This window comes from Cephus cinctus, unplaced genomic scaffold (genome assembly GCF_000341935.2).
Source record: "Cephus cinctus unplaced genomic scaffold, Ccin1 Ccin1_scaffold0401, whole genome shotgun sequence".
Classification (NCBI taxonomy): domain Eukaryota; kingdom Metazoa; phylum Arthropoda; class Insecta; order Hymenoptera; family Cephidae; genus Cephus; species Cephus cinctus.
The window spans coordinates 293,730-318,883 of NW_014333085.1; the positions used below are offsets into that span (position 1 = coordinate 293,730).

Here is a 25,154-nt window from a genome sequence, read left to right on the forward strand (position 1 = left end):
GATGTTTTTTTTTTTTTTTTTTTTTAATTGTATCAATGAATTTGCTATAGTGTTGTGCAAGTACGCTGTTCCTCTATCGCTATTCTCTATTCCACTTCCTTTCTAGGAAATCTTTTCTCTCTCTTCTTAATTGCTTTTGACAGTTATCTGTTAATTTGTCTATTTTTACTACTACTACACCTTCTTATCTGCACGTCAATTCTTACACGATTTTATTCTCCTTTCTCTGTCTCTTCAGCAGTGTCATGTATTTCTTGTTTGTTTCGCATGACGAATTCATGTGACATCGACACTCGTATATTAAACTCTTCATAAGAAGGGAACGTACCGGGTTGTAACTTCTTGAACAGAGGAACGCGTCGGTGTGGATCGTGAAGCTGTGCCGGTTTTTGCTGAAAGTGAAATAAAAAAACGTAGAATTGATAAGCTCGATATCCATTTTGCACTATTCGACGAAGTCGCTATTACTATTCTTTTTTTCTGTTGTACGCTGTTTAATTAGCGTTGCGCTACCTTCTATACACTTGGAAAGTAAATCACTGTCAAAATTGACACTATTTCTTAGGAGAGCGTGATCGAGTATAGTGTTGAGCTTGAAGTGATTCTACTGTGCGGGTAAGTGGAAAGAAGTTTGCGTCGATGGCTGTGTAAAAGCTTCTTCCTGTGCAAACAGTGCAGGCAACCCGAGAGCTCTTTAGAGAATTTCGCGTTGGTTCCTGTTGTACGTTTAAAGTCCACTTAACTGTTGTAATGCCTAAGAGAGATTCATTTGTACGATCGACAGGGTTTCTGCGTAGCAGACGGGAGAAGAGGAAGGAGAAAAAGGCGAAGAAGAAGAAGGACTCTGTGGAAACGAATAGCAACAAAGAAGAAAAGTCTGACCTGTCAGTAAATGCATGCTCAGCAGACCTAGTGCACTTAGACTTTTTGAAAATGTTGTATCTCGTAGGCGATAGCGTTGCGTAATTAAGTGCGATGGGATAACTCGAGAAATTTAAAAAAAAATGCACCGAGTATAGTAAACGACGTTTGCGATTGCACTGGGCCTGCTGGAAGCGTCGATTTATCCTTTACGTTAACCAGAATTCCATTGTGACTTCCATCTAGAGAGGACAAGGATGACAGCAGGAAGTCGGAGACTCCAACGCCTGAAGTCGACGAGGATGGATTCTGCATACGGCCGAAACCGGATCCCTGGGAGAACGAGAAAGTATTCTACTCAAGTTCCGACACGGATTCTGACGACGAAAAAGACAAGAAGCTACTACGAGTGGAGATTAAACCTCTGAGCAATGGCGGAGCGCCTATCAGTGCCAGTGTCGACGAGCTACGGGCCACTGTAGAAAATCTCTCCCTGTCACCAGCACCGACGGTAAGTTCCCCAGCATCAACATTCTCGAGGTCGTCTTCATTCTTCGTCTCCAGAGTGAGTTATTTATTAAAAGGGTCGCCGCGGATCCAACACGGATTCGGATCATCATATGAAAAGGTCGCAGTCCGTTTCTCAACAATTGGGAGGCAAGCCTAGCTCGGACTTGCTTGGCCTAAATTTTAATCCCAGCAGCACGCCGTCCAGCGCTTCGACGCCTACTGGTAGCCATCCTTACGCTCCTCTTCAGAGTCCGCCGCCTTTGTCGTCATCTCCGGTCTCCCAACAGCCGCCTCCGCAGTCGGCACCTGCTACGAATTCCCATACTCGTTTTCCGGAAGGTGACCTATTTTCAGAAGTGGGCGATTTCACGCCTGCTCTGCCTCCGAAACAGTCGGCCTCCTCTACGCCAACGGGATCGATCGCGATACCTAGACCGCCTTCTCGTCGTGGCGAAGGACCGTCACCAAGAGGCAGAATGTCCCCAGCTACCATCTCCAGGGCGGACAGTGTTGCGAGCTTAGAATTTCGTGCGGCCGGCGTTGGAGTTGGGTCTTCCAGAGGACCGTCTCCGTTGACTATAGGTCTTGCAGACACGATTCCCTTGGCGGTGGCCTTCCACGAAATAGTGCATTCGTACTTCCGGGGTACGGATGAGACCCGATGCCAGGTTAAGCTCAGTGGGGATATGATGCTTTCGTTTCCTGCTGGTATCGTCGCCGTCCTGGCGAATAATCCAAACCCTGCGAAGCTCTCCTTTCGCGTGAGGAACAGCAATAGACTGGAGAGACTGCTACCCAATAGCAAACTGGTCAGCATGTAAGTGTTTCAAGTTAAATTCAAAATAAATCTCAATCTCCTAGTCTTCAGTGTTTAGTGACTTTTAATCACTGCTTACATTGCTTTATCTTAGGGACGTCACGCAGTCTACCATCGATAGTACAATTTTCGAGTTCAATATGAGTGCCTTAACCACGCTGCTACGGCGGCAGGCTGAACAAAACCCTTCAGCATCATACTTTAACGTGGATATTCTCAAGTACCAAATTAAGAACAAGGACGGCGCGGGTTCTTGTCCCTTTCAACTGGTCGCTTATTGGAAATGTGAACAATCCCATACGGATATTAAGGTATATCACGCACAGTGTCTCCTGGATATCCCTTTAAAAAACAAAGAAAGAATTAAAGGTATCTGACCGTCCATTCTACGCCGATAATTACAGATCGACTACAAGTACAACAGCCGTGCCATGGCGTCGCCGAGTCCCCTACTGAATCTTCACGTAGCTGCCCCGATAGACGGTGGCTTCAAAAATCTCCATAGCAAACCGTCAGCTCAATGGTTGCCAGATACAAATCGCGTCCTCTGGAAATTCACAGAACTGTCGCAGCACAGTGAGGGCAGCGGCGTTGGTTCTCTTAAAGCAAGAGTCGAGCTGGAACGTGGACCAGGAACTCAGGGAACGATATTCACTCAATTCAATTGCGAAGGGACTACGCTATCCGGCGTTGAATTCGAGCTAGTTGGACCTGGATACAGACTGAGCTTAGTAAAACGCAGATTCGTCTCCGGTAAGTCACGCAATCTATCCTCAAATCGTTATCACCGGTCAGCCATCGTGCGCCTCATCGTGCAGCTCATCGTAGATGGTACCATGTTTCTTAATTCTACCCTCGAATTTTTCCAATTTCTAACAATTTCAGGAAAATATATCTGCGATGGGGATTCCGATCCGCGTACTCGCTACGCGGCACCACCGTCCACCGTGGACTGATGGCTTCCGGAGTGGGCATCCCAATGGGAGAGCTTGCCCACTTGATCTTGCTGCTCGCTCGTTCACTCACTGCCCACGTCTCGATTATTCGATTGCGTTCACAGTAGATCGATAGCGGGAAGACTGTTGGATACCAAAGAGAACGTGCGACAAAGGGAGATGTATGTCTCTGACACGAGGGTAGGTCTAATTGGAATCTGAAACATGTGGATCCATTTTCCCCTTCTTCCACATTAGGCGTAACGAATAATTAATGAGGGAAAGAAAAGAAGAATAAGAGGAACCCCCTCGGAGAAAATGAAACCATTAAAGGGCTTGTGTAACTGAACGTCATGTTCTCCATGCCGAGAGATGCTTCCCCAAGGGATGCTTTTCTCGGTATCTCTATTTGTAAATAACGTTTCACGTCAAGGATGAGACCGCAGTTCTAAGAATGAAAATATGCATGGCCACGAGACACTTTTTACGGTAAATAATAATTGAAGGCTCTAATCGCCCGGTTTACACTCTCGCGAGGTATAATGTCGACACGTTCTGTAACCCGCACGTTTTACAGTTTTCTAAACGGCTAAATTAAATGAGATCGCATTTTTGGTTAATGCGCGACGTTAAAGTTTATTACCATCGACGAGACTGCGGCGAGCGCGAAAATATTCGGCATCGTAACATCGCGCAAGTCCTTTGGTGTCCAGCACATATTTTTCGATTAACTGCAATTTTCGCGATTTCACATACCGTTGACATTATGTACAATCAAAGCGAGTTGCGATATGTTTTACACTATGCATCCCAATCCCAAAACAGTACAACATTTTTAACTATTGTTATGTCGTTTCGTTATTTTAATATAATTATTCCGTTATTATCGTATATTTAATAAGCGCAGACAGCTGTCAGAATGCGAAGGGTCAAATCTTTTGGAAATCCGTGGTAATCACTCATTTTAAACATTCCTCGAAAAAAAATTAGTCTATTTGAAAAAAAAAAAACATACTTCTCACTGCTGTCGTTATTATTATTATCTTCATCATCATCATTATCATTATTATTACTATTATTGCGTTAACCAACGAGCAATACGAAAAAGTATTATCTGTTCAAAAAATCCTAAACTTGCATGGAATCTTTTTATACAAAAGGAAAAGGAAAACAAAAATTGGACCCTTGCAACATATAATTCCACTGGCAGGAATACTTTTAAGAGCTCTCAAGCAGGATGCTCGTTCGATACCAACAAAAAAAAATTATAAAGGAACTCGAAGATCCTTCTTGACTGTTCAAAAAGTCGCTTAGTTTTTTCTTTCTATCGTTAGTGAATACATCGAGAATTATTTCTCCTACGTTTAAACGCTACGTTTTATCCGTTTAATTCGTTATTATGATAAAACATTACCATACTCGTCATCATCGTTATCATAAATCGTCATCCTCATAATACCAAGTATTACACCGCCCCCCCCCGCATCTATAGTGTAGTCTAATTAGCGCATTGGACCCTAATAGCGTCTCTTATTCATTCCTTTTCTAACCTTATTGTTACACTAACATCCTGATTCACAGTGGGATTCGAAATCGATGCTCGAAGACGCTCAACGCCATGACTCAATTCGATTAATATTTGCTTTGGCTGTTTCGTGACAGGAACCATTACTTACTGCGGATTACACTCGAGCAATACCGAAAAAAAAAAAAAATTTCGAGAAAAAAAACGGCCATTTAATTTAGTTGTATATGCATACGTCGTGACTTGTGTGTATATATCGACATATACATATATTGTATATGTATTATTAACATTATTAATTGTAAGGCTGAACAGAACTCAATTCCTCTACAGTCCGGCACACACGATACTATCTTCTGTACCTACCTATCGTTAGGAAAAACAAACATCAATCATAAAGTTACGTGTGCGATTGGAGCAGAGCAATAGGAGTTGCGTGGATGAGTGTAATCGTAAGTAGTTACGTAGCATCAAGACAGGGTTCTCCAAAATCCTAAAGAATGTCGTCTGCCTTGTTTGAGCTACTGTAGTCCGTAAGTGAAGTCCCTTCTGAACCACCAAATTCCATGGTGATTCTCGATATGACAATAGCCTAAAGCGCGACCGAACGAGGATCCGAATCAAGTTAAAGAACCACTTCGTTCCGTATTCTGGTTTCAATCGAATGATTGAGACGTCATTCGTTTGCTGATCGGGTCGATATTTTCAGGCTCGGAAAATGGACTATAGAGTTATTACCATAGAAATTCGTCTTCCTAGTCGAAACTGCGAATTCATCAGGATCATGATCCCAGCATCCGCACTGCGTATCACACGAACTATTAATTAGTTAATACAAAAATGACCTACCGTATATTTTAGCCGCGCGCGCGCATTTTGTGTATTTATTTGTATCCTACCTTGGGCGCGCGCGCCAGCGTGCCTCGTGGACTGGTCTCTACGAAATACAATAAATAGCGTCCTGATTAATTCCGGTGTCATTTCCGGTGTCATCTTCGTTTGCTGCGTGAAAAGTTGCGTACGTCCAGGATGAGGTTTTCTTTCATAGTTACGTGCCTGTGGAGTGGTTCCCAAATTAATCGACTGAGCTCTCCTGTGATACGCAGATGTCACTATAAATTTTCGTAATAAATATTTGTATGGAAATAACCATAAGTATGTTGATGCTCACGTTCAATTCTTACCTGACCGATCCTCATCGAGCGACCGATTATTGGCGTTGCGTGATCAACTAAAGTCCATCCAGTTAATTGCAGAGAAAGGAATTTACTTGAATTTCAGTACGCGAAGTAAAGAATTGCTTCCGATACTTTTATTTGAAATTCGTGGCAGCCGAGAGTGATTAATATAATCTCTGCGTATTAAGGAATTGATAAGGAGACAAAGGACTATCGTGTGTACAGGACTTTCAAAGAATAGTAATGGGACACACTAAGGAGATATGTTCAATAGCATACATATATATATATATATACACGTGGCGTGACGTAATGAGCGAATATCCTGCAGAATTTTTATCTGTAGATTCTTTTCGGGAAACTCTGTTAATAAATGCAGTTTCATCTTAAACTCAGTAAAGTATTCTCATGCATTAATATTTGTGTTAATTTTATTCTCTTCTCGTGTTACTTATTCTCTTACAAGCATTTTTATCCCAGATGGATATTCGAACGATGCGATGCACCATGCATGTAAAAACTATGTGTATATACATAACTATTATATATAATATAAATACGAATGAAGTAATACATTATACACGTGTTATCGAGGAGATTGTGTTAACGATTCGTTGGCATGTATTATCTATGTGCTAATAAAAATTTAGGATATTTTATATAAAACTTCGAGTCATAATTTCGCGAACGGCAATGCTTTTAAGTGGCGATTTGCAATCGTCGATGTCATTATCGTACGTGGATTGTTTTCAACCTCGTTCTTTGATAATGATTTTTTCCATGAAGCAGTATCACCAAACAGGTACGTGGTTACGTGACTAAGGAACGATCCTAAAAAGGGATGTTTTCCGTGAGGAACGTATATCCGGCGACCAGCACCATTTTGTACGTCAGAAGCGGTACGTTAAAAAAGGAAAAAGAAAGCACTCAATTACGTTAAAGCTGGCCAATGCGTGCGTTTCTGGAAAAATAGTATTTCGAAAAATAACTCAGTTCTTAAGCAAGTGACGAAGTGTCTTGTCCTCCCGGAAACGCTCTATTAACATATCCTCGTGCCTGATGGGAATGTCAAAGTCATCGTCTCGCGTCACCGATCCAGAATTCCTAACGCGCCTGAGAACGGCGCGCGCCAGGACTCTTTCCGTTTCAACATGAGCCTCGTCGTGGGTGAACCAGAGGGCCAGGGCGCATCTTTTGCCTCTTAGAATGCCACGGACACCGTGGAGATTATTTCCATCGGCCGAGAATCCGACCATCCTGCCGCACCTGGGTTGAACTGTACTCTGGATGCTCTCCATCGTCTGGGTCTTGGCGAAAATAAATTCGCCGCCACTGAAGTCATCGTTTAGGTAGAGGATGGCCGAATAGTCCCTCCAAGTGTAAGCTGGACTTTTCCGGATACAATTGTTCTGATCGTCCAGGAGGCAGTTGTCCGCGTGGATGGCGTGGCTCAGGCGTTCACGGTCTGATGAAGTATCTGCATGGTAAAGTCATCGTAATAATACTGATGATTCTAGTTTCTTAAATTAATTCTCTATATTGTTATGAAGGATTATGAGTGACGCTTACCAAGGAGAGCCGATCGACAGACTAAATGAGTGTAAGTGAAGTGCAGTTGCTGATCAAGATGGAGGTACCTTTCTAAGTGATCTCTGGCAGCTTCTGTTGATCTTAAAACAAGATCCAGTAATTCGGGTTCGACCAGGCCGAAATACACCATCTGTCACGTAGACACAACAATGAGAAATAGTGTAATATATTTTCAATACAGTTTTATGAGCTCACCAAGGCCGCCCTGCCAAGTGTCACACCCTCGAACACTTCGAATTTCGAGTGCGGACTCTTATTTTCCTCATAGCCGTCACCTTCCACGGCGCCGATCTAGGACTCCCGGAACACTGAATAAAGACTCGGTACGTCGTGGGAACATTTTATCCCAGTCGATCTTCGTTTACCTGAGCGAGCTGCAGCAAAAGATTGCATTCCGTTTTGTTAAGGAAACCGTCAGCGACGTAACGTAACTTTCCACCAAGTTCCTCTTCTCCAGCGACAATTCGAATCCCACTGATGGCCTTCAACTGTTTTGCAGCACGGCTTTTGCGCTCTTTCCGTTCCTGCTGATTCTCCTCGTTCGTCATCCTCGTCCTGTTCGTCAAGAGGAGCATCGTCGATCGTGACTGCCCCGGTGGTGAATGAATACTGCTTAAGTAACTGGTATTCTGAAACAACGAGTCTTATCGCTTCGGCATTATGCATTGGATGCACCGGATGCATCGGTGCTTATTGGGTTGCATTCTGGAAGGCGTTCGAACAGAAACGAGCTAGCATTCATTTTATAAACTTTTTGATACGATTGTACTTGGCGGTAAACTGAAGCAAGGATGCATGTGCACGTTCCACAGTTTACACTGATACTGATACGTTTACATGTTTCCTTTTTTCTCAGAAATGACAACCAGACCGCTATGATGACGTGCGTAAGGTTTTTGGAAACATAGAATGTGTTTATTACACTTGTTACAGCAGACAATACAGAAAAGAGGAAAAAAATAGCAGGTTAAAAAGCTTATAGATAGAAGTCAGTTACGTATATGATTAACGTCTACCGAGCCCTATTTCTCCTTATTAAGCTTGATATCCGATACGGAGGAGAAGGCGTGCATCCGCCTTTGAACAGAAAGCAGCAAAATATTTTCAAAATTTCATACCATTGTGCCCCGAAAATTGACGAGCAATTCGGCTTGGACAATTTTTATATAATTGTCTTATCCGAAAACCTAGTTTTCTTTCTTTACCTGAGACATTTCAGTGTCTACTGTTGATTCGGCTTTCTTCTTTGATTTCTTCGATCTCCACTTCGTACCGGAAATGTCGAATTTCGCTTCCAGTACCTCAAATTCCTGTGCAATGAATTGCAGCAGTCGCAATTCATATTCTTGACGTTTCACGTACTCCAGTGCTTCCTAAAAAATATGGATACGCACTTCAAAAACATGTGCGAGTCCAGTTTAGCACACTGAATGTCAATCGTACTTCTCTCGGCTTGAAGTCATCCTTCTCCACTTTTGGCAGAGCAGAATAATAATCCCGATTCTGGAGCATCGTCTCATCCGCCGGAATAAATAAAAGATAACTTTCAACGGCAGCGCAGGCTTCCTTCAAGTTCCCAACTTCATTGTGCAGCAATTTAAATATTGTACATAGAATAGGAAGTTTAGTCAAGTGTTACACTTATATGATTCATAATCTGTTATCTGATGTACTCACGTTTATAATAAGCAAATTGCAAATAATGATAGTGGTTGGCCAGAAGATCATTATGATAATTTCCATTAAGATTATTCAGTGCAATGGAGCAGCCTCGCTTGCACTTTAGACAATAAGCGAAATGATCTGGTAGGAAAAGAAAATGAGATATTTTTATGAAAAATCTATTCCGTGCAATGAATTCTTATAATAAGTTTAAAAAAGATAAAGTCATCTTATCGCTACGTGGTCTACGTGCTTGGATACTCACTGGAAACGGATGACGTGAACTCAGGATGCCATCCTTGATCGAAGGGACCTTCGCAGTAGATTCTACAGTCTTCTTCAGATTTGATGTAGGCCCTCAAAGAATTTTCAAAAAGTCCAACTGCTTCCGTATAATCTTCCGTGTCATAGGCCATCATACCCTTTATATACATTTCTATATGAGGCTCATTTTCCAGATTTATCACGTCATTTTCTTTAACCTCCGGCAATGTTAGGTAGTAACGTAAATTTTTTATACTCATTTCATGACTAGAATGGATCACCAAGAAGGTATAGATAGCATTGGCGGCTGCTTGGTATCGATTTTTCTTAAAAAAAGAAAAAAACAAAAAAAATTATTTCCACAGCCATTATCGGTTATTAAATCGGTCAGGGTCACAGTCTCGTGAATTCACGTATAAGTGATAATGTATTATCACAGTCATTACCACACGAGCAAGCGTTACGGTTCAAAGACATTGACAATATCTTTCGTCAACTCGTTCAGACTATAGAAATATTTAAAAAGTTACACATATGATTCAGCCTAACGTACCTACCAAACTCATCAAACTTTTCTATACTATATTCAATTGATTTCACTGCGGGAAAATCTTTTGACAGAAGGTATAGTCATTCGCGTTTACAAATATAATATATATTAAAAAATATTCCTATACCAAGTGGCCTCATAACTTGTCAGCTGAATTAATGAAATTGATCGTACGTGTATGAACGTAGACATGTGGGTCGTTTAAGAGTCGATGAAAATGGGAGATGCCGTTAAACTCGTTATTTACTACCAGAGAGTCATATGGGAAGAGCGTGGGTTCAACCATGACGTAATACACAATACAATCACCCTGCGATTTACATCAGGAATACGTGTCACGTGATCCAAGAAGATGAATGCGAAGCCACTTGGAAACGTAACGAAGATCAATTAATTGGATTACTACCTGATAGTAACAGATGTGAAGATACTCGTAAGGACGTCGTTCCACAAATTTCTTCTCAGTATGAAAGGGCAGTCGCTTCAGAGCTACGGAACCAGCAACATCGCGATAATCTTGATTACATATCAATAGACAGAGAGTCTCTCTTATCTTTTTCTCATAGAAATGCAAATCCTCTATATTCTCGGGAAATAATGGCGCTGAACCTCTGGCTTCCTCTTTACATTTTTGCCGGCACTTTATCACTTGTGCTCTGTACTTTTTGTATCTGTAATGTTATTTATTATTGTATCACCTATTACAATTAGTTTATTAATTCGTTATACTAATATTAGGAACGTAACGAAATACCTGTCAAGCGCTGTTTCGAAGCCAATAATACATTCATCCCAGTCTTCGTCAAGATAAGCTTTGACTGCATTATCGAAGATCTCTGCTATCGTTGAATTCCTACTTATATCGAATGGTGATTCTTCTGGCCTCTCTGCGTTCTCCTTCTCGGAGATTATTTCATTGTCCAGATCACTCGCCGTGCAGAATAATGCTCCTATGAGAAGAACTGGGAGAAGGCGATGCATTCTTGGCCTACGTGCTCGAACGGCCGTTACGACTTTACTGCCGACACTGCCGACACTGCCGACACGCAATCGGCTATTCAGCTGCCGTCGTTCGCTGCTCCCTTGAGCTTGCTTGTGCCCACTGAAGAATTTCTATAGCGGATGCTGCGTCGGGTACAGTCACCCTCGATAACTTTTCTGAAACGTGTATAGGCCTCACGCTCTTTGACAGAAACACTAGAGGTCGGGTCGCAGGTCTTCAGGCGCTTTTCATGAAATATATATATATAAATCTTTATTGATTTATATTAACGATACGATCGTTATCTGAATGTTTAAAGGCAGATTCCGATTTACTTAATCACGAGTGAACTGACAATTGATATTTATTGATAGAAAACGACACGTATTTACTGATTACACGTCTTAATGTTACTATTAAGAAGATATTCATTGATAGGATAGGAGTCCGCAACGTATATCGTTAATTTTTTGAATTCTTAAAACTTATATACTTTTTTATAATCCAATCATAAAATTAAAAATTTTTTAAATCAAATTTTAAAATTCTCTGTAATCACTGTCATCCATCATTTGCCAATTTTGACGTTTAGCATTGCGCTCTGTCGACCCTGCCGACATTCAAATAAACTTTGCTGATAGAATGTAGAAGCAGCGGACACAGTACTAAATATCTGGACGGGGGTCTATCTTGAGGATCTTTTTGCAGCATCTTCGACAGCATTCTAACGCAGTCCTCGGAAACAGTCGCTGGTAGCTTGCTTGGCTTCATCTCGAGAATTCGTGTAATCATGCCAACGTGACTCTGTAGAGGTAATAGAATTCTTTATTAAACCTCTCTGTATTTCATATACGTTTTCAACGAGTAATGATCTACTGCCAGTAATCTACAATGAGAGGTATAGAAGACCTGAAAGTGAAAACTCACATTAGATGCAAATGGAAACTTTAATGTCAGCATCTCATAGAGGATGATACCCATACTCCATATGTCACACTTGTAACCGTAACGGTGTCCTCGCAGCACTTCCGGTGCCATGTACATCCTCGTGCCAACTCGCGTTTGAGCGTCCTCCCTGCAACGCTCGAGAGAAATCTCATATTATAGACTTGTCAGCTTATACTTGGAAACTCTGTATCTTGGAAAGAATTGTTGTACCTATTTATGCGTTTGGAAATGCCAAAGTCACCTATCTTTATCACATCCGCATTTTGACCTGTGAGCATTATGTTGCCAGGTTTCAAATCACGATGTAGAACGTTCTGCTTGTGGATATGATGGACGCCTAGTGTGATTTGCGCGAAGAGATAAAGTGCATCCTAATCGGAAAGAAATACTGGGTTTTAATTGTTGCACAAGAATGAGCATCTCTTGAGAAATAATATATAGACATTGATGTCACGGAGATACTTGCCCGCTGTTGAAGTGGATGTTGACGTCGTGATAAAAGATTATAGAGAGTTCCCTTGGTGGCGTATTCCATTAAAATAAAACATTTATTATTCTCAATCCACGAACCGTAATAAGTTATTATATTAGTATGTTCCATCTTGCTCAATAATTTAACTTCGTTCATAACGATCTGAAAGAAAGACTTCATTAATCCGCGATACTTTCACAAAAGAGGAGGATCAAATTTTCTTTAGATTCTCACCTCCACATGTTCCATACTCTGTTTTTTGATAACGTACCAGCGTTGGTTTGGCTTGTACGTTGCCAGATAGCAAGCACTGTGCAAATCAAAAATAATATCAAGTCATCAATTTTCATTAAATTAAAAGTCCCTTACCCAAAGGCACCAGTACCAAGCTTTTCTTTAAAAATGAAATCACTGGTTCTCATGCCGAAAAACGATGTTTCTTCTGTCCCGAAATTTTACAAACTGATGAAGAATTAACTGATTTCCCTCATGTTTATATATAATCTATAGTTCGAAGTACGACCTGAAAGGCAACGGTGTATTGTATGTATACATTCGAAATTTTGATTTTGAGGATTTACATGGCGCCGGAAGTGCTGCGAGGACACCGTTACGGTTACAAGTGTGACATATGGAGTATGGGTATCATCCTCTATGAGATGCTGACATTAAAGTTTCCATTTGCATCTAATGTGAGTTTTCACTTTCAGGTCTTCTATACCTCTCATTGTAGATTACTGGCAGTAGATCATTACTCGTTGAAAACGTATATGAAATACAGAGAGGTTTAATAAAGAATTCTATTACCTCTACAGAGTCACGTTGGCATGATTGCACGCCATTTTATTTAAAAGATGTTTAATTCTATGATTAAATGATAAAAAGGCATATAAGTTTTAAGAAATCAAAAGAAAAGAATTAACGATATACATGGCGGGCTCCGTCGATCTCTTTTTATTTCAGTTCTGTTATCCGTTTCATCAATGAATATCTTCTTAATAGTAACATTAAGACGTGTAATCAGTAAATACGTGTCGTTTTCTATCAATAAATATCAATTGTCAGTTCACTCGTGATCAAGTAAACCGGCATCTGCCTCTAAGCATCCAGACAACGATCGTATCGTTAAATTCTAATCTACATACAAAAATTTCAGCTTGATCGTCGCTAATTCCATTCGCTCGCGGTCTTGGAATTATTAATCTTACAATTACTATGCTATACGCGTTGTCTGTTAGTGTATCGATCCTTAATAATTATTACGGATGCGTAAAGGATCGAATACACAATCGAGTATGGTGAAAAGAGAAAATGAAAAAGAATCTCGCCTCGCAGCTTCGAAAACCAAAAGAAAAATTCCAAAGCATAAAAAAAAACGATAAAACTGAGTAGGTACATGGATTCGGCAATGACAATCAATTTTATCTCAAGAACTTAGCTACGATAAACGAATGTCATTGACCTAGAATTAAAATTGTACAAATTTACAAAATTAAATTCGAAAAAAACAACGAGACACGCTTAATTAACAATGAAAATAGATTTTTGAGAGAAATCTTGTGCGAAAATTTGATTTCCGTAGTTATCTCGAGACAACGGATCGTACTGATCAAGTATATATGGAGAATGGGAGGGAAAGCTATAGAGAATCGTGAAAGATTACGAATGCAATGAGAAATCTAATGACAAGGAATCATCAATAAAATTTCCATCTATTCATCTAATAATAGTTTAGGCGCTAGGATCATATTGAAGGGATGGTATTGCGCTTGGCGATTAACAATATGGCGCAAGACACGATGCTGACAATAGGATTACAATAACAATTCGTTATAACATCTTTCTGCGATAACGTGATTTCGAAAATTTTTATAGCATCTTCTAGGCTATATAAAAGTTCGCCTTTTTCCCTTCCTTTTCCTTAGCTATAATAGCGCCCACCAGAAGGTTATTTGAGCCCTGATTCTTTTTTTCATAAACTTCACAATTCCTCTTGTCTTTCTCTCTCTTTCTCTCCTTCTGTTTTCCTCCATTCATCTTTCGCTTTATCTTCAATAGAATGAACTCTTATATGGCGTTAATGAGCTCGTGGCGTATCGTCGTATCTAATACGATTATCGAGAGTCATTAAAAACGAGAAAACTAAACGCGCGCGCGCACACACACACACACACTCACACACACGGACAGAGATATATAAATATATATATACACAGAATAAACCCTACTCTGTGTATGTATACATACATATACACGCAATAATATATATATATATACGTATGAGAGAAACGCCAGAGTGATTTTATGATCCTCCGCGTATTCGATTTTTCTTTTATGTATCAGTGTATATATATATATTTAGATTCTACCGCTATAACGTAGTAATAACGCGTAGAAACAACCTTAAGTAATTCGAAAATGAAGTAACAACAATCATTCGCTTTCCCATAAAGTCAAACGAGCAACTTGACTACAATACGGTACAGCTATGCGAACAGTGATGACGGAAACGACTAAATTTTTTAATTATACAATTACGTAACTCACGAAATGAAATTAATAAAGAAACATCCAGCGTTTCGGAAACTTATGTTATTTTTTCATCAAAATTGTAATTCCAGAGGCGATTATCGTTCGCGATTCGAGAAAGGAACCAGGAGCAGCTTAATGTTCTGGCATAGCGTTACGTAAAAAATTTCCTTAAAGCTTTCTGCTATAATAGAGACGTCTCTCTGACGTCGAGAAGCCAAGGGCCGTTTCTTTATCATTAATATCAACGAATCGTCTTCAACATATACAGAGCGGAGAAATGTACAAACGAGACAAGGAACGCAACGACTAAACTTAATGTTTAACAGTTTCCTAAGTAAGATTATTCTTTTTATGCTTAAACGATAGCATCACTTTGTTCGGGTTAACGCACTAAAAGGATGGCTTCTTCGTGAGCCCAGATTTCCTTTAGCACAGGGTTTGGAAATACGAGTCATAGTTGCGCTGGAGGAGCACGCCTCGATTATCAATCAATTAATATACTAATTGTTATAATCTACCGTCTTTTATAATCTTTTGACCAAATAACCTTTTTTTATACTCTCAGCCTAATTTCATCTCGCTCTAATTCTACCCTCAATCCTTATAATCGTAATGATCGTAAACGCCTGGCATATGTATATTCAAATGAGCAACACGGGCGACACCGCGTTCGTCATTTTTAATATTATTATATCGTCGCACGGCCCGTAACAAACGTATACGCAATAAATTAATTAATGACTTGTCGATACTAGGAAGAAAAAGAAAATTAAAGAAAGACTCGATGCCTCGTCATTGCATGAGATCGCGTGAATACTGTAGCCCGAAGCGATAGAACACTCGAGTAGCTTTTCTGTTCTTTCCCAAGAGAAATATAATATGGCGCTCATTCTCTCGCCCTCTCCGTATCCTCTTATTGACATGCGAATTCGAGACGAAACACTTGAAACTTTCAAGAGCAAATTGGCAGGTCCATTTTATCGAGACGCATTGAAAGCAAAAAAATCGTGCAGAAGCAATATGTCGGCTTAAAGATTGCGAATGAATTTATGAAGAGGGAGCTGAGCTTGAACGTGGCCATTCATTATTGTAAGTGCGCCGGTAGCATGTTGAAAATTTATTTTAGATTCTATGTGCATGCTTTGATAATATATATACAGCAATGCAAAAAGAATATATCTCGGGTTATTAGCTACTCGAATTGTGGATATTATAGATACTAATGAATAAGAGTTCAAGCAGGATCGCATCCGATGCGTCCCTTCCGAATAACGTGGGGAATTCTAACTGCGCTTATGTTCAGAGATTCCTAGTGTAAGTTAATGAAAACATCGACGAACCGAAAGTTAAGAACTTTTGATTCGTTTCTTGTATATATCACTGTAACGCCTAAAAGGGCCTCATCCTTATGACATCCAGATGATTGTGCTGTCAATTAACGTTTCCTTCGCGTCTGCCCTTGCGCTACAAAGCATCTTATGGAGCGTCGTGTCACATTTGATATTGTTTCGTAATAAAAATTACAGTTAAAATTTGTAAAAAGACGTACGAGAATAAAGATCACAAATGGAAACAACGCTTGAAAAATTCAGTTGTTCTTCTTGTCGTCGCTTCCTGAGTTCTTCTCGGGCACGTCCGAGCGCGTTGAATGCCCGACATTTGGACTGTCCAAACTATCCGCTTTGTACCTCTTCAAAATCTTCCTACATTCCACGCCACTGTCCGAGGGACCATTCCCGAAGATGCCCTTCAAGTCGGACGCACTTGATTTACTTGGAAAGCTAGGAGCATTGAATTCAGGCTGAACGTTCTTACGTGGTACTGGTAGAGGCGTCCAGCTGAAGACACTGCGCTGGGCCTGCACGTCACTACCCGATAACTTCGCATCGTTCTTCTTAGATAAATCGGAAGACGATGATGAATGATTAATTTCTCTACTTTCAGCATGTTCCACATGAATATCCTTGGAAGTTGTATTCTCGTTATTCTTCACACATTTTTCAGCTTCGTCTGATGACTTTGAGGCCGAAAGTTCCACGTTGCTCTTTTCCGGGGAAGCTACAACTTCCTTAGCCGAGTAGTCATCACTTTTACTTCCTGTTGGAGAATCTTTCTCCTCGGCTATCCTTGGCAACTGCGTGCTACCACAAGAATTAGACATTCCCACGTTTGCTATGTTGATTGATATACCATGAGCTAGCTTGGAATAGTCGGCCGTACCAACTTTTTGCTCGGAATTCGAGGATTTCTTCTCAGATTTTGAATCATTACTCTCCTTACTCACGGAATCAGTATTTTCATCTGTACTCTCTGTATGAAAGGTTTGTGCAATCGTGACACGCGGTGTTACTTTCACCACGGAATTTGCTAGTGGTGATATAGAGGTTTTACTTTCGGCTGAACGAGGATGAAGTCTGTCAGGACTTAATGCTCGTCTTAGTAGGGGTGATCCTGGTTCAGCTGATTTTGGACGTCCATAACCTTTCTTCTGAGTGTTAGGAGTTGACAAGGATACGCCTGAGATCATATAATAGACAAGATAAGTGTCATAAAGGTAATCTGTTGTGCTATTTCATACTATTCACATTTACCTGGACTGTAGGATTGTGTAGTATTCGAACTCCCAGGTTGATGTCCAGTTGGGAACGCCAAAGGGCTTGGACTCCTCGTAGGGGATGCTGGTATAGGAGAAGGACTGGGTGTCCTCGCCAAAGGAGACAGTGGAATATGACCCACAGACTTTCTTCTATTAGGCGAATGAATATTTTTCGCGGCTGTGTGTAACTTATGCTTCAAGCCATGGAGCGTACTAGGTCGCTGATAATGAGATTGATTTGAGATACTGGACATGGTTCCAATGGACGTACTGGATCCTGGCGATGAGGAATTTGGACTGGAACATGGACTTGAATTGCCGGTTGAATGATACGTATCGGAAGTCGGACGATTCGTCGGCGGAGATGGACTGCATACGGATTTGGCACAAGCTCCAAAATATGGCGAAGATTCCTGTTGCGCTGGTAAAGAACGCGTAAACGATTGGAAGGAACGACTTGGAGTGACCATCGATGGAGAACAAATTCCTGCAGCCATCTTAACAAAAAAGAAACAGAAAGTAATCAATTTTATTTGAGTCACTTATTTTGTTTAACTTCAAGAACGTCTCGTTTCTCTTTTTAAATAAAAATTGCGTGTGTTGTGATATTATGAAAATTACAGTAGATCAACCACAGAGAACGGATTAATAATTGAGAAAATAATATATACAGGAAATCATACCATAAGTGGAGGTTTGCTGTCACTGGGTAGAATGGGTGCCGACAATGGACAATTGATACTTAATGGCTGCAATGAAACACAAATGGTGGAACTTAGTTGAAAAATAAAAAGTGTCGTATTTACGAGAACCATTTGTAAGAGATGTGTTTGACGTAGACTGCTGCACAATTTAATGCACCTACCTGCTGCATCTCGACACTCGCTCTCTTCGAACTGATCCTTCTGAAGAGGGACGTCTTTCTTTTCTTGTCTGAATGATCCCTTTTCTGCTTCCGTTGCCTGTGCAATGTTCTACGCGCCATTTTACTTTGAGCCAGTTCTCGTTTACGCCCACCAGTCTTGATACTGGTATTTTCCAAGGGTGTACTACGTAAAGTTACATGATCACCACCACTCAGCATCAACTGCAGGACTTGAGTATGATATAGACCCTGAACAGGTTCGCCATTTATGTGAGTGATCAAATCCCCGGGTCTCAAACCAGCTTCGAATGCCGGACTGGATTGATCGACAGCCTATAACATGAGATTATTATTTATAACGACATATGGATATTGGTAAAAGAATGATAAACTTCATATATTTAATCCTACCATGACAAGATGATGCATGGTATAAAAATCACTGTCGCCATAGTAAACTCTGATTGTGTGCACAGTAAATCCAAAACCACATGGACCTCTACGGATGATAATAGGTGGTTTAAGACTGGTTACCAGAGGACTTAGTTCACGACAGGGTGAGGTATCTCTTGAAGATGCTGTGGATGATCCACCTGGTGACTCGATGGGTTGTCCGGCCAAGGGAGAATCATCTAAGAAACACAAAACACATCTTCAGTCACGATTTTGATTACCGAAAAAATGTAAAACCAATTAACACTAGGAATTCGGAAAAAGAAAATCATAATGATACTTCACACGATGAAAACACATACAAGAAAACTCACTGGTCGGAATGACCAGTGACAGTCCACTGGTTGATGCAGATTTAATAACAGAACGTGAACGCTGTTTCGATGTAGGCAATACAGGCATCGCAGTAAAGGAGTCAAATGAATCCGTACTGGAGTTGTGTTTATCTTCAGCAATATCCCTATTAGCAGCTGCTAAATCCAGCCTGAAGACAAACCAAAAAATGGTGTTAAAAACAGTGCAGATATTTAACTATCATGTTAACATGTTTTCCATATGATGCCAAGAACATATTTATAGCGTTGTTATAAATGTTGTGCATATATGTGCAACAGTAAGACAAACGATACGCAGAAGAAGTGTGTGTGGACATAGATAATAGTAACCATAAGGCCAGATCGTGTAAACTAATATCGAAAATAAAATTTGTTGCCAATTCGGCTACTTGACTCACATGTGTTCACCATCAATGGATATACTGAACCTGGGCAGCTTGTCGCGAGAATGCACGTGTCGTTTCCTTTGAATGTGCGGACTGATGTCATCCGATTCCGTTTGCGAGGAATCCGGCGTGCTTAGATTAATTGCCGTTCCGTCAGCTCCTCTTGTATTTTTCACGACGGTCGATTGTGATTCGTTGCTAGTTATTGTTACTGGACTGCTAGATGATAGGTCGGATTTCTGTGCTTTTTCCGAATTCTCAACGAAGGGACTAACGGTTTTGGCAGTATGCAGCGACCTATTCTTCTCAGACGGTGGATTTTTCTCAAACGACTTGAACGGCGGCGACGCCGAATGATTTGAGCTTGGAGACAGTTGAGCTACGTGGCGCTCAAGCTCATTGCGGAATAATTGCTTCTTCGAGAAATCCAAATCGGATTCTGGATTGAGCTGCGGTGGACGCGTTTGAGATATTTTACGCGATTGTGGTGAATATGAAGAAAATGATCCGAACAATGGAGAATCGTCGGTATCATCAGTATCATCACCTAGGTCATGATTGTATCGGTCCATTCGTGCTGCAACATTAATCGTCATTATAAGAAATAAATAATCATCCACAGAATCAATCCCGTTGGCAACTTACTGTCAAAGTAGCTAGTGTCTTCCTCATTAGTCAACTGAGGAACAAACTCAGCCTTTTGTCTGAGGAGACTATTCCAATTGACACCGTAGAAGTAGGGATGATCCTTCACCTCGTGGGAACCACCAGTTCCTAAGCGATCTCTAGGACTTTGTTGTAATAAGGCTGTTATAATATCCTTAGCCTCGAGTTGTACAGGCCAGTCATCTTCGTCCGGCCATTCAATGTCATCTAACAAATACAAAATTCTAATTGAGTATTGCCTTCGAAGATATTGTGCTAGAAAATAATTTTTTCATAAGAAGAATGTACCGTTAACTGTATGGGCAAACAATTCTTCTGGGGTATCGCCGAAGAATGGAACGCAACCTATCAAGAATTCGTAAAGAATTATTCCCATGGACCACCAATCAACAGGTTTTCCATAACCTTGACGTAATATCACTTCCGGAGCAATATATTCAGGCGTGCCAAAAACTTGCTTATCGGAAAATTGTCTAGTATCTCTATCAATATATCCCTCGTAAAGGTTTGTCGCCACTGAAAAATAAAGAACAGTGATGAACTATGTATCAGGACATCCTGGACACTAAATTAATAAGACTTACAAGACATGAGTCCCATTTTACTGAGACCAAAGTCCGTGAGTTTTATGTGGCCCAAGGCAGTTATAAGTAAACTGGAATAAACAATGGTAATAAATTTGATCGTTCGCTTGAAAAGTTTATATGTATCTACGCAAGTAGCTATGTAGAAGTACCAATAGTTTTCGTACTTATCAGGTTTCAGATCGCGATGAACGATACCATAGCTGTGGAGATATTCTACAGCTAGAACTGTTTCTGCAAAGTAAAATCGTGCCATATCCGGCGGAAGTGGACCGATATTCTTTAGGAGAATGGCACAATCACCACCTTCAACATATTCCATCACTAGACACAGATGTTTCTGTATGTGAATTATTAAATTAAAGACATAAATTAAATACTTTCCCTCCTAAGATTGAAGATATGAATGTAAATCAAGACCTTTGGCACTAGTAAATACCTTAGTCTCAAAGCTACAATACATGGAAACTACAAAAGGGTTGTCGGTGAAGCTCATTATGTCGCGTTCTGCAAAGACCTGCTCCACTTGATTGCGTAGCATAAGATTATTCTTGTTAATCTTTTTCATAGCAAAACGTTGCCGAGTAGTTTTTTCCTTCACCAAATAAACAGCACCATAAGCCCCATTACTGATAAGTTTCAGAACTTCATAATCATTCTCGCAAGGAACTCGTTGTGATTTATTATCATCATCCTTATTGGGACTCGAAGAAGCCAGCTGCAAATTGCTATCGCTCGAGCTGGTCGAATCCTCCAGCTTGTTCAAATCCTCTTGCAATTCTGAGGAAGACACATGTCCTCATGAAAAATTCGGGCCCAGCGTATTGACGGTTTATAGAACTTACCGGAAATAGGATCTCTGTTTAGAGATAACTTATTGATAATATACTGCGGAATATCGGCTTTAATACCGGCATTAAATTTGGCCTGACCCTCGGCCTGTTCCAGCAAATGGTAGAATTCTTCCGGATCGAATTCCAAGCATTCCAGAAGACGCGCTGGTCGTGATATAACTAACAATAGTTTCTTAATGAGTCCAGTTAGACGAGTCGCCGCTTCCAACGACTTGTCTTTTGTCTAGAAAATTGTACATAGAAGAATTCCTGACATTGTAATCCACATTCTCGCAAACGTCTACGATACACACGATGTGGATGATACTGACCTCAATTAAAAGATGCTCAAGATTCTCGCTCATTTCGTAAAAGTATCTAGAGGTTATCAACTTCTCCTGGGATTTTTGTAAGCAATCTCGCGCCATCTCAATTACTTGATGATGTACAAATCGTAGGATTGGTAAGGAATCCTGTGCCATTTGTGTGACCACCTCGTATTCGTCAATTTCTTTGTTTTCATTAATGAAATTCGTTAGACGCTCTTCCATCTGTTGCGTAGCCTGTCAAACGGAAGTTGTCATTCATTTGAATAAAGAATAGGCAAAATCGTGGCAAACATTCTGGAATTTGAGAAGATTTGAAAAGAGGAAAACTTCGTTAGCGAAGAATTTCCTGGGTTGTTGCACTTGCGGTATTTAGGCCAGACCACATGACCTCGCAAAAGTGGATGAGAGAAACGTAACAAAAAGTCCAGCTCCCACGTCAGCTGTGAGTGTTATTTTCGAATGAATCTTGGGAATTTTTCATCTCAATTCTAAAACTCTGGCCAAGGGCCAAGAGTTGTTTTCAGTTAAGTCGCATATTGTATTTCCATCAGGAGTTTTCAGACTATCATTTCAAAGCGGCAGACAATGCACATTTTTACATAGCTAATACACTACTCATTCTGCGCGCGACATCACATTCTAATCCAATTCAATATAAGATAAAGAATTCTCTCCTGAATTTGAGACTTTAAACCTATTTTCACCCAACATAATACAATGCATTCACTAAAAGCAAAGCGTACCTTAGGAAATCGTTCCTTGTAAAGGGTGTTCATCATAACAATTTCACTGTCCAATACAGGCGATCGACTGGGACTACTGCAAATGAAAAATCAACTTAGTCTTCAGTGGTCCAAAAGTATTTGCGGAGTATTAGAACTTGACCTTAAACTTCGGGAGCGTGGACGATGAAGGGGCGACCTGCGACCTTCTTCCTCAAGACTGAGAGAGACGCATCCTGGTATGCTGGATATACTGGATCCAGGAAATCCTGGATGCGACGTGCAGGGTGTACCAGGTTTTGAGAAATGACAAGACAACATTCGTAACTCGTCCTTGGTTGGAACATTTGGCAGTTGGTGCAATCGCTCTTGACTCGAGCATTGCGACTAAGGTTGCATAGATTGAAGATATTATTAATAGGAAGGTCTAGACACTTGACTACATTATGATGATCATACATACTGAGACGTTACTTGATCCAGGTGTCGTACCATATCCACTGGACGGTAAACTAGCCACGGACCAACGTCTGCCGTCAGCTGTCGCAGTACCACCTCCACCGATCCTTTATATATAAAAAACATAATATAAAACATTAGTGTAATATTTGCTTTACTATCTTTTATCTATTTATCTAATCTAGTCTGTAATAGTAACTATGATACAGAAACGGAATAAGAAAATCAGTGAAGTGGATACCTTTTAATTGGAGCAAAAGCGAAATGCGGACTGGATGACATCCTAGGACTCTCTAGGGGACTGCCTACGATCGGTACGAACGCTATATTGGGAAACAAGCATAGAGAAATTAATAGACTATTTATTAATAACTATTATTGTATATTGTATGAACTATTAAAAGTATAACATAGTTTTGACAAGTTTTATTATAGCGATAATGTTAAGTCACGAAGGATTTAGTATCTTTTTAATGGTATGATCAAGATGGACAACCTTATTATTGTGTACAGAAACCTAAAGTTAAATTACATTTAAAGCTTGCTAATGCATTTAATAATATCATGACCAAAGCTATTAGCATACATTTGTATTCACAAATAGAAAAGTCTTGCCAAAGTGCTTGCATAATGTCATCTATTACCTGAAGATATATAATATAAAAATTCTTTGACTATCAAGATAGAAAAGAGACTATCCAACTATAGGAATTAAAAATGTAATGATCAAAAATTGTTTTAAATATACATGCTGTAACCTTACCAGATAAAGGTGAGTGACACCGGGGTAATGTAGGTGAGGTCGTTGCTATGAAAGATTTACGGTGGGCTGCTTTGGCTGCGCGTCGTGGAATATTAAAATCGCGCTATACAAAAAAGAAAGTTTTTCTTAAAAACAACTTTGAAGATTATCGATTTGCTGGAAAAGTAATATTTATTGCAATTAGCATGTACGAACCATATGAACAGAAAGAGATGGTGCAGATTTTCCTATAGCAGAGTTTCGCATGCGTACCAAGTTTGAGAGCTCACCACTAACTAAAATTATTGACAAAAGAAAGTATAACAGTTCTTAATATATAACAATGAAGAAATATGTGATAATAACCAGGTCGAACAGGAGCTTCCTTGCTTTCAACTTTGGGTGGCAAAGGATGCCTTATAACTTCCCCATCCATATTGCATGGAGTTTCTTCGGATTCAGGTTGATCAAATACAAGGACTCGGGCTGAATTACCATGCGAACGAAGTCGTGGTCGGCTCGGTCTGTTTCTTGCTTGATCCATGTCTTAAGCTTCCCAATTGTTCAATATCATACATAAGCTGTTAATTGATAACATGAGAAACCACAAAATTAAATTAATCATTAACAAAACTAAATATAGCAATAAAACGCAATTAGAATAGTCATAATTGTCGCTGGCGATGGGAATTACTTATATAGCACTTTGAATTTCTTCTAACAAGCAAGGGTAGTACTTAATCTTTATCATTTGAATCCAAACAAGACATAAATCAAATTAGATAGGAGATCCGCGCGAATAAAAATCGTCTCCAAGTTAATCACTCTGTGTCCATAATATTCCAATATGTATGTCTCACAATAAAAATTTAGCCCCGCCCGCATTTTGCACTAGAGCTTATTGTATCTTATGAATTGACATTACCTGTAAATTCCGAAGGAACGATAAGGAAGAGGGAACCTGACGGCAACACAGAGCGAGCGACAAACACACAACATTAAGCACACACGGTGGTTAAGAAATATGCGAATCGAGGGATGATCGGGTCTCGAATTCGGGGCCCGATGCCCATCTTTACTAGATGAGCGTCCCCGGAAAAAGACAGCAGCCAAAACTGCGAGATCAAGCTCGCATTTTTCCTTCGGGAGGGAAATTAATTACGAAACGCAAAGCGACCGTGGCTTCTGACTCATGATGGACACACAGTACACACACAAGCATATGCGCAATACGGACCCCCAGAAGTAGCGAAGCTGCTCCGTCCGGAGTTGTTCGCCATTACGATCGGAATGGTTCAGTACAGTTCAGTATGGTTCAGTATGTGAATGGCAACTGATGGCAGCAGCCCACAACAGCC

The 25,154-nt window shown here is 40.3% G+C and overlaps 4 protein-coding genes and 1 long non-coding RNA gene across 16 annotated transcripts in view; 2 read left to right on the forward strand and 3 right to left on the reverse strand.

The window, feature by feature from the left end:
- LOC107267353 (F-BAR domain only protein 2) overlaps positions 1-6,243 on the forward strand; it is a 13,239-nt gene extending 6,996 nt beyond the window's left edge. For 3 of the 6 annotated variants that reach the window (XM_015738944.2, XM_025084664.1, XM_015738945.2), the window contains 6 exons: positions 785-884; positions 1,108-1,372; positions 1,446-2,188; positions 2,283-2,499; positions 2,593-2,941; positions 3,074-6,243. In XM_015738944.2, the coding sequence (XP_015594430.1) occupies positions 785-884; positions 1,108-1,372; positions 1,446-2,188; positions 2,283-2,499; positions 2,593-2,941; positions 3,074-3,144 (1,745 nt within the window). In that variant the 3' untranslated portion in view covers positions 3,145-6,243. The remainder of the gene's footprint in view (positions 1-784; positions 885-1,107; positions 1,373-1,445; positions 2,189-2,282; positions 2,500-2,592; positions 2,942-3,073) is intronic. The other 3 variants (XM_025084663.1, XM_025084665.1, XM_015738946.2) reach the window with 1 other exon arrangement.
- On the reverse strand, positions 6,230-10,933 carry LOC107267355 (prolyl 3-hydroxylase 2). The gene is made up of 10 exons (XM_015738947.2): positions 10,647-10,933; positions 10,299-10,563; positions 9,344-9,668; positions 9,094-9,219; positions 8,860-8,996; positions 8,622-8,789; positions 7,782-8,045; positions 7,612-7,707; positions 7,396-7,546; positions 6,230-7,303 (listed from the first exon to the last, which is right to left on the reverse strand). Exons 1-10 carry the CDS (start codon positions 10,871-10,873, stop codon positions 6,816-6,818), a joined length of 2,247 nt encoding a protein of 748 aa, XP_015594433.1. The 5' UTR covers positions 10,874-10,933; the 3' UTR covers positions 6,230-6,815.
- Positions 10,914-25,154, reverse strand: LOC107267348 (microtubule-associated serine/threonine-protein kinase 3). 7 transcript variants are annotated; one of them, XM_015738921.2, is made up of 23 exons: positions 24,722-25,017; positions 24,163-24,377; positions 24,013-24,092; positions 23,818-23,920; positions 23,296-23,377; positions 23,059-23,161; positions 22,759-22,982; positions 22,617-22,692; positions 21,877-22,107; positions 21,557-21,788; positions 21,151-21,491; positions 20,879-21,051; positions 20,712-20,782; positions 20,416-20,643; positions 20,107-20,334; positions 19,474-20,038; positions 19,043-19,224; positions 18,699-18,919; positions 18,288-18,620; positions 18,106-18,171; positions 17,418-17,919; positions 16,642-17,343; positions 10,914-11,050 (listed from the first exon to the last, which is right to left on the reverse strand). In XM_015738921.2, the coding sequence occupies exons 2-23, from the start codon at positions 24,338-24,340 to the stop codon at positions 10,947-10,949; spliced, it is 5,025 nt and encodes a 1,674-aa protein (XP_015594407.1). In that variant the 5' UTR covers positions 24,341-24,377; positions 24,722-25,017; the 3' UTR covers positions 10,914-10,946. The 7 variants fall into 7 exon arrangements, with proteins under 7 accessions (XP_015594407.1, XP_024940408.1, XP_015594404.1 ...); XM_025084640.1 differs by lacking the exon at positions 10,914-11,050 and adding an exon at positions 11,075-11,118; XM_015738918.2 differs by lacking the exons at positions 10,914-11,050; positions 24,722-25,017 and adding an exon at positions 25,034-25,154 and having other exon boundaries at positions 13,213-17,343.
- Positions 11,270-12,806, reverse strand: LOC107267359 (serine/threonine-protein kinase Nek5). The gene is made up of 6 exons (XM_015738960.2): positions 12,664-12,806; positions 12,529-12,604; positions 12,289-12,456; positions 12,033-12,193; positions 11,802-11,949; positions 11,270-11,678 (listed from the first exon to the last, which is right to left on the reverse strand). The coding sequence occupies exons 1-6, from the start codon at positions 12,714-12,716 to the stop codon at positions 11,463-11,465; spliced, it is 822 nt and encodes a 273-aa protein (XP_015594446.1). The 5' UTR covers positions 12,717-12,806; the 3' UTR covers positions 11,270-11,462.
- On the forward strand, positions 12,895-13,363 carry LOC107267362. The gene is made up of 2 exons (XR_001537598.1): positions 12,895-12,986; positions 13,110-13,363. It is a non-coding gene; the product is annotated as an uncharacterized LOC107267362 (long non-coding RNA).

Bases quoted from the DNA above. Each gene is read 5' to 3' on its own strand.
- LOC107267355 (XM_015738947.2), bottom strand. From the start codon at position 10,873: ATGCATCGCCTTCTCCCAGTTCTTCTCATAGGAGCATTATTCTGCACG. The intron at 7,708-7,781 runs GTAAACGAAGAT...CGGGAGTCCTAG, and splicing joins TTTTGCTGCAGCTCGCTCAG to ATCGGCGCCGTGGAAGGTGA. The intron at 7,304-7,395 runs GTAAGCGTCACT...TTTACCATGCAG, and splicing joins CTGTCGATCGGCTCTCCTTG to ATACTTCATCAGACCGTGAA.
- LOC107267359 (XM_015738960.2), bottom strand. From the start codon at position 12,716: ATGAGAACCAGTGATTTCATTTTTAAAGAAAAGCTTGGTACTGGTGCC. The intron at 12,457-12,528 runs GTGAGAATCTAA...TCTTTCTTTCAG, and splicing joins AGAGTATGGAACATGTGGAG to ATCGTTATGAACGAAGTTAA. The intron at 11,679-11,801 runs GTGAGTTTTCAC...TTACCTCTACAG, and splicing joins AGTTTCCATTTGCATCTAAT to AGTCACGTTGGCATGATTAC.
- LOC107267348 (XM_015738918.2), bottom strand. From the start codon at position 24,340: ATGGATCAAGCAAGAAACAGACCGAGCCGACCACGACTTCGTTCGCAT. The intron at 24,093-24,162 runs GTTATTATCACA...CAATAATTTTAG, and splicing joins GGAAGCTCCTGTTCGACCTG to TTAGTGGTGAGCTCTCAAAC. The intron at 21,492-21,556 runs GTAAGTTCTATA...TGTCTTCCTCAG, and splicing joins AAACAGAGATCCTATTTCCG to AATTGCAAGAGGATTTGAAC.